The sequence below is a fragment of the Chiloscyllium plagiosum genome, chromosome 40 (assembly GCF_004010195.1).
Source record: "Chiloscyllium plagiosum isolate BGI_BamShark_2017 chromosome 40, ASM401019v2, whole genome shotgun sequence".
NCBI lineage: Eukaryota > Metazoa > Chordata > Chondrichthyes > Orectolobiformes > Hemiscylliidae > Chiloscyllium > Chiloscyllium plagiosum.
The window spans coordinates 5,686,916-5,698,921 of NC_057749.1; the positions used below are offsets into that span (position 1 = coordinate 5,686,916).

Genomic DNA, 12,006 nt, shown 5'->3' on the forward strand with positions numbered 1-12,006 from the left:
TGAACAGGCTGGGGCTGTTTTCCCTGGAGCGTCGGAGGCTAAGGGGTGACCTTATAGAGGTTTACACAATTATGAGGGGCACGGATAGGGTAAATAGGCAAAGTCTTTTTCCTGGGGTCGGGGAGTCCAGAACTAGAGGGCATAGGTTTAAGGTGAGAGGGGAAAGATATAAAAGTGACCTAAGGGCAATGTTTTCACGCAGGTGGTGGTACGTGTAAGGAATGAGCTGCCCGAGGAAGTGGTGGAGGCTGGTACAATTGCAACATTTAAGAGGCACTTGGATGGGTATATGAATAGGAAGGGTTTGGAGGGATATGGGCCGGGTGCTGGCAGGTGGGACTAGATTGGATTGGGATTTCTGGTCGGCATGGACGGGTTGGACAGAAAGGTCTGTTTCCTGCTGTACATCTCTATGACTCTATAACATTTAGAACTAATACCTTTGATATTTACTGCTGAATTAGGCGACTTCTTCACGGAAGGCTTTTTTTTCTGTAATTTTTTCTTTTCTTTCTTTCGAATGCCAGCTACCATGAAAGCCAATAGCAACGCCGCTGTTAATCATAAAATGGAGAAACTTTAATAAATTATATTATAATATAGATCAATGCCAAATGCACAATAATGAAGTATTTGAATGTGTTCAAATGGAGGACTTTAATTGGAGAATCACTTGTGCTTCTATATACAGCAGGTTACGAAAAATGTGTTTGGTGAGCTTGAAGGCACATTTGTAATATGTATGCAGAAAATAAAAGTCGATAACATGTGTAAATACTGGCCCCAGCTCCATCATTCATTATATCATTCACTGCCTAGTTTTCTGGAGTAGAATAATGAACTGCAAAGTTGTTTCCAAATTAAACATGATCTGATTTGGACAGTTCTGCATCTAGTTAGATTCATTTGTTAGGTATGAACTTGCAAATTAAGTGATTGTGTAGATTGTACAACAGATGAAATATTTGTAATATTCAAGTGCCATTAAAGTGAATTCCTGGGTCAAAGTCTTGGAATTCCCTCCTTAACGGCACCAGGTGTCTGACTATAATGCACGGACAGCAGCAGATCTGGAAGGCAACTCACCACCACCTTCTCGAGGATGTTCAGAGATGAGCAGCACATGCTAACCAAACAGCAACACACAGGTCTGACAAGTGCATTTTAAAAAAAGTCTGCAGGAACTAAATGTCAACGAAGGGAAGATCCAAATAAATATGCACAAAAATAGGATTCAGAAATTAAGGATAAAATACAAATTGAGCGTGATGTTTTGAGAATCCAAAAACATTCAAGGTACTGCAGAATCCACAGTGAGCCAAGATATAGGTACAAGACTTAGTGAATATATTAGATTCTTGTCTTCCACCTCTGGAAGAGAGCAGTTAAATCCAGCCAGAATAAAGGTAATGAGAGGCATAGATAGAGTCAATAGCCAGAGACGTTTCCCCAGCGCAGGATTGACTGGCACAAGGGGGTCATAGTTTAAAGATATCAGGAGAAAGGTAAAGAGGAGATGTCAGAGGTAGGTTATTTACGCAGAGAGTTGTGAATGCATTGGAATGCGTTGCCAGCTGTGGTGGTGGAAGCAGAGTTATTAAGGAGATTTAAGCGACTGCTGGACATGCACATGGACAGCAGTGAATTATGGGGTGTGTAGGTTAGGTTTTTTTTTAACAATAGGATTAATCCTCGGCACAACATCGTGGGATGAAGGGCCTGTTCTGTGCTGTACTTTTCTATGTTCTAAAGGGATGATAGTCCCCTGTATCTGCTGGCTGTGATTCCCAGTATCAAACTTTGGCATTTTCCTAACCTTATTTTAGTTCCTATAATGACATGCAGCCACCAAACTAGTGCCATTGATAGTGCCATTTGACACGGCTAAGGAGAACTTGCTTGGGAAGCGGGCTCCTGCCACTCTAATACAAGAAGGGCTCTTCCAAGACTGGAGCTGGGACACATTGTTGGGATGGAATAATGAACTCCAATAAAAGTAAAATAGTGTGGGTGCTTGAGATCGGAGGGAGAAACAGAATCAACATCGAATCTGATATGGCTCATCATTGTTACTCTGGAAAACAAAACTATTGGATCCGTAATATTAACTGTTTCTCTCTCCACAGATGCTGCCAGACCTTCTGAGCTTCTCCAGCACTTTCTCTTGGCACTGTTGAAAGAACTGCATCTGTGCTCCAGCTGGTTGGAACCACTTGACGCTTAACACTGGGTGACTGAAAAGGCAAGTATCCCACTCTCCAGCACTGACATTGCACATCTCGATAAGAAAACTAGATTCTGTTAATAATGGAAGCAATATTCGGTCAAGGATGATTTACTAATTATAGAATCTATGTATAATTTGGTTTCATCATCACGGATAGGGCTGTGTGTTCTGGAAAATAAGAGAATCAATATCGACTGGAATAAACAGATTTCAAGTTATATGCAATGATTTGGAGGTGCAGTGTTGGGCTGGGGTGGACAAAATCAGAGCTCACGTGACACCATGTTATAGTCCAATAGGCTTATTTAAAATCACGAGTTTGCGGCGCACTGCTCTTTCGTCAGGTGACAAACCCATCGATTTGCAACCCATCTATCACCCCCTGAGAAAAAGAACAGGAAATTACATCACCAACACAGGAGATGACATCACCACAGGCAATGGTGATTCCTGTGATCAATCCAAGGAAACCTAAACACATAAACAGAAAGCAGGCCATAACACCAGTGCTTCACCAGAAGCTCACTGATGATGTTACCTAGTATGGTGACGAAACGTCTGAAAATGAACCTTCCAGCTCAGGGAGCAAACTTACATCCAGAACCTCAACCTCAGCTACAAATCTTCTCCAAACTCACTAATGTTTGTTCACTTTAGTATATACGTTAAATTTATGTATTGAATCAAAGAAAGTGAAGGACATGGTATAAATTGGAGTTTAAGTTTCTGTTCTGATTTTGCTTCAATTAACAATAGCTTACTCTTATACTGCCCTTAACATATTAAAATATCCTAAGGACAATTACAGGTGCAAACATTAATGAAAACATGACACCAAGTCACAAAAGGATGTGTTATAGCAGGTAACCAAAAGTTCAGTTAAAAAGCGTTTGTGAGAATTGCCTTACAGGAGGAAAGGGAGGAAAAGAAGCTGATAGGTTTGGGGAAAGAATTCCAGGGCTCTGGGTCTCAGGAGCTGAAACCACAGTCAGCAACAGGTTAGTGACTAAAATCCATGATCTACCATGGTGCAGAATCAGAAGTATAGGGATAACTAGAAAATGTTTACAACTAAAGGAGATTGCAGGGATAAGGAGGAGTTAGATATAGAAGAATTTGAATGCAATGGTGCAAATGCTTGACCAAGGAACTAATGTAGGTCAGCGAGCACAGCAGTGAGGAGGAATGGGACTTGGTACAAGTGGGACCACGGCCAGTCGAGGTTTGGACAATCTCAGGTAATGGAGGGCAGAAGCCTGAAGACATGCTTATCATGTGTTTGAGCAGTCAGGTCTCAGGTGAGGGCTTCAGCAGAAGATAAGCTAATCCAAGTCAGAGTTGGACCATGTTACAGAGATGGGAGAACGCAGTCTTAATGAAGGTGTAGAATCTTGACTCAGTATCAAATGCAATGCCAAGATTGTGAATAGTCTGGTTTAGCTTCGGATAGTTGTTAGGAAGAACGATGGAGTTAGTGGCTCAGGAACAAAGTTTATGCAAGGTCTGAAGACAATGGTTTCAGAATTCCTGGTACATTTTTGAAGGAAATTTCTCTTACTTGGTTCTGAATGTTTACTACATACAATGGACTTAAGTGGTATTTTAAATTTCTTTCCTTTATATATAAGGATATCATATACAAACCCAGAGGGAAACAGCAAAGTGCCACAACAAGTATCCCAAAGCCTGCTCCACTGCCATCAAAATAATACGTGGTGCTGACTTTTACACATGGCTCCAGGTCACTCTCTGTCAGCTGCCTTGGTTGTGCACATGGGTCACCTGCAGGAAAGCAAAATAAAAATCAGTAAAGAGATTGTGATGGAACACTTAAACATTTGGAATCACAGAAAGCATACAATGCAGACGAAGGACATTCAGTCTACAGTTTCTGCTTCAGCTCTCCAACCTAACATCTTACCGAGTGACATTTTCCCACCTTCTTCCCATAACCCTACACATTCTTCCTCTTCAAATAACCACCCAATTCCCTTTGAATGCTGCAAATAAATGCGCCTCTGTATTACCCCCAGACAGAATAGTTTAACCTGCTTTTAGAACATTCATGCCACCAATTACAAGATTCCCTTCTGCAAATGTTTCCTTTTAACAACATCAAAAGAATGCTGGACGATGATACTGTGATAATACTGCTCCTTTAACAAGGTTATGCTGTCCTTAGTTTTGTTTTTTTCAGAGAGACACAGACTCCGAAAAGTCTAAGTTGAAGGGTTTTTGTGCCAGGCAGCATCCGAGGAGCAGGAGAATCGGCGTTTCGGAGCTTATGCCCGAAACGTCGATTCTCCTGCTCCTCGGATGCTGCCTGGCCTGCTGTGTTTTTCCAGCACCACATTTTTCAAATCTAGTACTCCAGCATCTGCAGTCCTCACTTTCTCCGGGTTTTTGGGTTTTTGGGCCAGTTTGATTATAGATAACAGATACTGCTTCTGGCAACAGGCTTTCAAGTCTTTGAAAAAGAATACTTGTACAATGAAAGGGGAGTGGCCAGTTCTCCCAGCTCAGCTTTTCTCTGGTTTAGTTTGGGTTTTAGCAGAAGTGTTTGGAAGCTGCTGGACCCAAAGAAGCAGGTTCCATACTGGTACTCTCTCTCTCTGACCTCTCTCCTGTAAGACCCTGTGTTTGATTTTAACTTTTGTGCCAAGGGGTGTTTATGGGGATTGTTGCAAGTATTGGGAACAGCATCATTAAGTTGGGATAATCTGTTGGTTTACACATAGATTAAACCAACAGATAGATCTGTATTCTGTTCCCTTTTGTTTCATTCGGTAATCTTGTAAATAAATTCTGTTTTGCTTAAAACTAAGTGGTTTAACCAGCTGCACCCCTCCTGGAATATCTGTGTTACACCTGCTTTACATAACCAGCAAAGTTAGGATCTGGGTCACTTTCTTGAAATGTTTTGAGGGGGGCTGGCCTGGTCCATAACAATACAACAAGTTGGTTGTTGAAACGTCTCAATAGGTGAATCCTGTGTCACAGCGGAGCAGTGGTTAGTACTGCTGCCTCACAGCGTCAGAGACCCGGGTTCAATTCCCGCCTCAGGCAACTGTCTCTGTGGAGTTTTCACATTGCGTGGGTTTCCTCCCACAGTCCAAAAATGTGCAGGTTAGGTGAATTGGCCATGCTGAATTGCCTGTAGTGTTCGGTGAAGGGGAATGGGTCTGGGTGGGTTGCTCTTCGGCGGGTCGGTGTGGACTTGTTGGGCCAAAGGGCCTGTTTCCACACTGTAAGTAATCTAATCTAATATGCTCAGTCCTGGTTATCCATTGATTCACTACCCTGGATCTGTGCAATTGCGAGGTCAGACCAAGATGCCAACTTTTTCTCATTGACACATCCTCATGCGTACAACAAGGATTTGGTGTGACTATTTCTGGGAGCATTCTAAACCTAAACCCTGCAGTAAATCTGAGATCTGCCTTTCTTTCTGCTTCCAAGACTGCACAGTCCATTTTACCACAAAGGATTAATAGTAGATTTATAACTGAACAACTTGCTGTCCGTTAGCTTATTGCTGAAGGCCGAGGCAACCATGGTATTACGTTGCTTACCATCTTTCCAGAAGAAAACGTCATTCTGAGATGCTGCAATTCCTATCGCGCCCAACACGTCAGCATATGTGGTCTTCTTAATTTCCTGAAGTTCTCCGGCTGTAAACATTCTAGAAGATAATGTTATGGGGCTTGCCAAACAGCATTCATTTTAATTGCCCGTGACACAATACAACGCTCATGCCTTTCCAGTCCCCTGTTTGAGGCCCTCTTCTCCAGTTGATCTGAGCGATTTGTATAGATATGCAATGTTAAGAACTTTTCATGATTACTTCTCATATGTATCTGTACAAACATTCAAACTGTGTTTGTAGATAACAATTACAGTTCCTGCAAAAGCTTCTTAACTCAAACACAGTTCCCATACTAGCTCTCCTTTCTGAAAGAAACATTCTTTCATGGGGTGTGTACATCAGTGGCTAGACCAACACATCCCCAATTGCCTTTGAGAAGGTGGTGGTGAGACACCATCTCAAACTTCTGCAGTTCATGTTGTGTAGGTGCATCCACAGTGCCCTCTGGAAGTGAGTTCCAGGATTTTGACCCTGTAACAGTGCAGCTACAACAACATATCGTTGGAGGGGAACTTGCAAGTGGTGTTGTTTCCATGCATCTGTTGCCCTTGTCCTCCAAGATGGTAGATATGAAGGGTTTAGAAATTGCTGTTGTCCTACTTATAAAGTACTACTCTTTCAAGGTAGAGTAACAGGTATAACAGGAAATAAATACAATTAAAAGCTGCAGAGAAAATGTCCAATAGTCTTTAGGGAAAGAATTATACAGTCACTTAACATAGGCCCTTGTCAAAATATCATTTCTACATTTTACAATTAAAGATTTTTACACAGTGATTCTTCTATAACACAATGGTTGTGTCCTTGTGAAACCCCATGTTATAGAAAAATCGCACTTTAGAAACAGCGCTTAAAGTGCCAACACACATTTTAAAAGTACACGCTGTAGAAACAGAGATAACAGAATGACCCTTATTCCTTAAAGGATTGAATACTTCAGAAGTTTTACAGGTTAAAAAAGAGAGACTAACAACTCATTTCTATTGGAACAAAAGAATGCCCAAATAATCGCTCCATTTCATTATAAAGCTGTCCATCTCCTGGGCTTCACATCTGAAGGACCATCAACAGTTAGCCGAGACTGCTACAGTGAGTTCAAAGTGACACTATGTGGGTCATCAGAAGGTTTTTCAGTACTTCCCAACAGCCCTCAGACTGATCTTCAAATGGAAAAAAAAAACACGTGACTTTTGCTCACCCATTCTTGGTGTTTTCAAACCAGAATCGATCACCGTCTCGGATGCGTTCAAACTGTTCTTTTATAAGCTTGGGAAAGAGTCGGTCAGAGACCCCATTACTTTCCAGAAAGATTCCAACCAGCAACTCCAGTTTAGAAATGTCATTATTGTACATGGCTGCTAACTCGTCAAAGAGCTGGATTATGGGAGAGACAATATACCAATTAGAATCAAGTTCCTACTGTGCAGGACAGAGAACATTCGAGTTTGCACCAACCCTCTCCCACTAAAGAGCATTCCACCCACACTCTGCTTTGCCATGGCTAACCCACCGAGCTTGCACATCCCTAGACACTATGGGGTGATTTGACACGGCCAATCCATCTAACCTGCACGTCTTTGGACTGTGGGAGGAAACCGGAGCACCCGAAGGAAACCCACGCAGACAAGGGGAGAATGTGGCAAACTCCACACGGAAAGTTGCCCGAGGCTGAAATCAAAAGGCCAATTGGCTGCCAGGTTCTGATGAGACAGAATCCATTATCAAAGTCTGCAATTCGCCGTGACATTCACTGGGGTCAACTTTAACAAGCCAATTGGCTTGCGATCCATTAAGTCTTCTCAGTGGTGTAGGCGTGGAGTCAGTCAGCACTGAACAAACCTGCTCCCACATTTGGGCTGCAAGTTGGGGAGCTGCGACCATTGACTTCATATTGTTAGTTAAATGATTCCACCTTTGGGGACCTGGGCACTGGTGGTCAGCCACTTCTGTTTCAGGAACCCAGATGAAGAGACCCAGTTTTCATTGTGCAATGTGAGTGAACGAGTCACCATACTCTTACCAAACCATAAGGCTGCTCTCTCATTAGAAAGAGATGACTGGTGGTGATTTAACCTGAGGGCCACCATACCTCAGGCGAGGGGAGAGGTTGAGAAGGAGAGCCCTTCGTGGTAACCTCAGGCAGTGATGGGAATTGAACCCACACTGTTGGCATCACACTGCGTCGCAAACCAACCATCCAGCCCTCTGAGCTAAACTGACCCCATTATCACTGCCGGGGCAGAAAGTGGGAGTTAGCCAAAACAGGGGTAAATCAAAACATCTGGAGCTCAGTTGGCTGGATAGCTGGTTTGTGATGCAGACTAACACCAACTGCGCAGGTTCGCCTCCCACACTGGGCGAGGTCACCAGGAAGGTCGAACATTCTCAACCTCACTCCTTGCCTGAGGTGTTGTGATCATCAGGTTAAACTCACCATCTGGTGCACCTCTGACAGCACTGCCCTCTGGACTGCGGTGACTTGATCTAAATCCAACTTCAGTTTTGAAAGTTTGTGAAGTATAGGAACAAGGAAGCTCAACAAAATCTTTGTCAATTACTGTCTTGGCCTTAGGATGGAGCCCATTGTGGGTTCTAAACTATAGTGGTGGGTAGAAAGATTTGCCAGAAGGTACTAGTGATATGAAAATTCTACTAGTTGGAGAGTAAGGAAACAAGGAGACTTCTCATTAGAGCAGTTTAAACAGTCACTCTAATAGATGTGTTCAAAATTCTGAGCAGTTTTGATGGAGTAAATTGGGAGAAATTATTTCCATAGTTTGGTCTGTTGGAAACAAGATACAAAATTGACATTAAAGAACCAGACGGGAGATAGAAGTATTTCATACCGTGGGTGGTGATGATTGGAAATATGCTGTCTAAAAAGGCAGTGGAGGCAGTTTCAATACCAGAAGACAAGTTGCTGCTTCCTTGAAAACGAACAAAATAAATGTGGGGCTAGGGTAAAAGAGAAAGGGAATGCAACTAATTTGTTAGCTCTTTCAAAGGGCTGACAGAGGCAGGATTGTTTGATTGGCCATCCCTGACGAAACAATTCAAGATAGTGGACGGATGGCAAGGAAAGATGTTTTGAGGTCATCGTAATGATTGACTTGGCCCATACTTTTCAAATTGATCTTTTAATGCCAGGATATTGTTAACAATTGGCAGGTTGAAAGATAGTTACAGCATTCTTATTTTCTCACTGCCTAACTTGTGGCAACATCTTGTTTCATTCCTCTTTTCAAAGCAGCAACTAGCAGTTGCCAAACCTGTGGCTTCTCACTGTGGAGTCGAGGGTTGATACTTGACCAGTTAGCAACTGGCTGAAGATCAAATATTCTTCGTGCTTGATTGTAACTTGGAAGGCCGCTGTCTCTCCCCCGTTGGATATCAAGAGCCACCAAGTCTGATCTTGTGAACCTCAGTGGCCCATACATGAAGTCTGCAAAATATAAAGGCTATAGTCAAGGGAATGGTATGCTATTTCAACCAGCCAATTGACAGTTGTAGAACAGCAGGAGTTAATGTTGTTCCTATACTAGTATCTTACAGCATCAAAAAATAGGAAGGATAAATATTAGACTTCATCAGATGTCTATTAGGAGTAAGAGCTGGAAATGTGTTGCTTGTAAAGCGCAGCAGGTCAGGCAGCATCCAGGGAACAGGAGAATCGACGTTTCGGGCATAAGCCCTTCTTCAGGAATGAGGAAAGTTTGTCCAGCAGGCTAAGATAAAAGGTAGGGAGGAGGGACTTGGGGGAGGGGCGTCGGAAATGTGATAGGTGGAAAGAGGTCAAGGTGAGGGTGATAGGTCAGTCTGGGGTGGGGGCGGAGAGGTCGGGAAGAAGATCTCAGGTTAGAAAGGCGGTGCTGAATTTGATGGATTTGACTGAGACAGGGTGGGGGGAGGGGAAATGAGGAAACTGGTGAAACTATTAGGAGTAAGAGGTTGGCTAGGAAAAGGGTAAGTGCACTCTTGGACAAAAAAAAGCAATTTATGTGTACAGCCAGAGGAAATGAGTGAGGTCCTTAATGAGTACTTTACACCGATATTCACCAAGGAGAAGGACATGGATGATAGTAAATTTAGGGAGGAGTAATTGACATTCTAGGGCATGTCAATATTAATAAGGCGGTGGAATTGGGCATCTTGAAAAACATTAAGGTAGATAAATCCTCAAGGCCTGATGGAATCTATCCCAAGAGACCGAGTAAAACAAGGGAAGAGATGGCTGGGGCTTTGGGCCAGATCTTTGCATTCTTTTTATCCATAGACAAAGTCCGAGGAGACATGTAAAAAGCCAAAGTTGTTCCTTCGATTGGAGGGCAGCGGACATAATCCAGAAAATTATAGGTCGGTGAGCCTTCCATCAGTGGCAGAGAAATTATTGGAGAAAATTCTTAGGGACATGATTTACTCACATTTGGAAAAGAATGGACTTATAAGGGATAGTCAGCATGACTTTGTGCAGGGGAGGTATTGCCTCATAAATTTAAGCGATTTCTTTTGAGTAAGTGACAACATAGTTGATGAAGGTAGGACAGTGGGTATTGTTTACATGGACTTTACAAAAGTATTTAACTAGTTCCTTCATGGCGGGCTGATCTAGCAGGTTAAGACACATGGGATCTACAGTGAGTTGGTAAGTTGGATACAAAATTGGCTTGGCCATAGAAGACAGAGGGTAGTTGTGGGAGGAAGTTTTTCTGACTGGAGGTCTTGGACCAGTGGTCATACAGTCATAGAGATGTACAGCACGGAAACAGACCCTTCGGTCCAACTCGTCCATGCCGACAAGATATCGCAACCCAATGTAGTCACACCTGCCAGCACCTGGCCCACATCCCTCCAAACCCTTCCTATTCATATACCCGTTCAGACATCTTTTACATATTGCAATCGTACCAGCCTCCACCACTTCCTCTGGCACGTACCACCCTCTGCTTGAAAAAGTTGCCACTTAGGTCTCTTTTATATCTTTCCCCTCTCACCCTAAACCTATGCAGTCTAAGTTTTGGACTCCCCCACCCTAGGGAAAAGACTTTGTCTATTTATCTTATCCATGCCCCTCATGATTTTATAAACCTCTATAAGGTCACCCCTCAGCCTCCAACACTCCAGGAAAAACAGCCCCAACCTGTTCACCTTCTCCCTATAGCTCAAATCCTCCAACCCTGACAACATCCTTGTAAATCTTTTCTGAACCCTTTCATGTTTCACAACATCTCTCCAACAGGAAGGAGACCAGACATTGCACACAATATTCCATGTGGCGTAACCAATGTCCTGTACAGCCACAACATGACCTCCCAACTCCTGTACTCAATACTCTGACCAATAAAAGAAAGCATACCAAACGCCTTCTTCACTATCCTATCTACCTGCTACTCCACTTTCAAGGAGTGATGATCCTGCACTCTGAGGTCTCTTTGGTCAACACACTCCCCAGAACCTTACTATTAAGTGTATAAATCCTGCTAAGATTTGCTTTCCCAAAATGCAATATCTCACATTTATCTAAATTAGTGGACAGTGAAGAGGGTTGCCTCAGATTACAACAGGATCTGGACCAGATGGGCCAATGGGCTGAGAAGTGGCAGATGGAGATTAATTCAGATAAATGCGAGGTGCTGCATTTTGGGAAACCAAATACTCTATGACTCTAAATTAAACTCCATCTGCCACTTCTCAGCCCATTGGCCTATCTGATCAAGATCCCGTTGTAATCAGAGATAACCTGCTTCACTGTCCACTACACCTCCAAATTTTGATGTCTTCTGCAAACTTACTAACTGTACCTCTTATGCTCACACCCAAATCATTTATATAAATGATGAAAAGTAGTGGACCTAGCACCGATTCTTGTGGCACTCCATTGGTCACAGGCCTCCAGTCTGAAAAACATCTCTCCACCACCACTGAGTCAGTTCTCCCTATATTCCATGAGATCTAACCTTGCTAACCAGTCTCCCATGGAGAACCTTGTCAAATGCCTGACTGAAATCCATATAGATCACATCTATCACTCTGCCCTCATCAATCCTCTTTGTTACTTCTTCAAAAAAACTCAATCAGGTTTGTGAGACAGGATTTCCCACCTACAAAGTCATATTGACTATCCCTAATCAGTCCT

At 42.9% G+C, this 12,006-nt stretch overlaps 1 protein-coding gene across 1 annotated transcript in view; it reads right to left on the reverse strand.

The window, feature by feature from the left end:
- Positions 1–12,006, reverse strand: part of LOC122542470 (dual oxidase 1-like) — a 115,139-nt gene that overhangs the window by 60,495 nt on the left and 42,638 nt on the right. The window contains exons 12-16 of the mRNA XM_043680203.1: positions 9,143–9,315; positions 7,072–7,247; positions 5,800–5,909; positions 3,872–4,009; positions 441–554 (exon numbers count right to left, since the gene is read on the reverse strand). Of these exons, the coding sequence (XP_043536138.1) occupies positions 441–554; positions 3,872–4,009; positions 5,800–5,909; positions 7,072–7,247; positions 9,143–9,315 (711 nt within the window). The remainder of the gene's footprint in view (positions 1–440; positions 555–3,871; positions 4,010–5,799; positions 5,910–7,071; positions 7,248–9,142; positions 9,316–12,006) is intronic.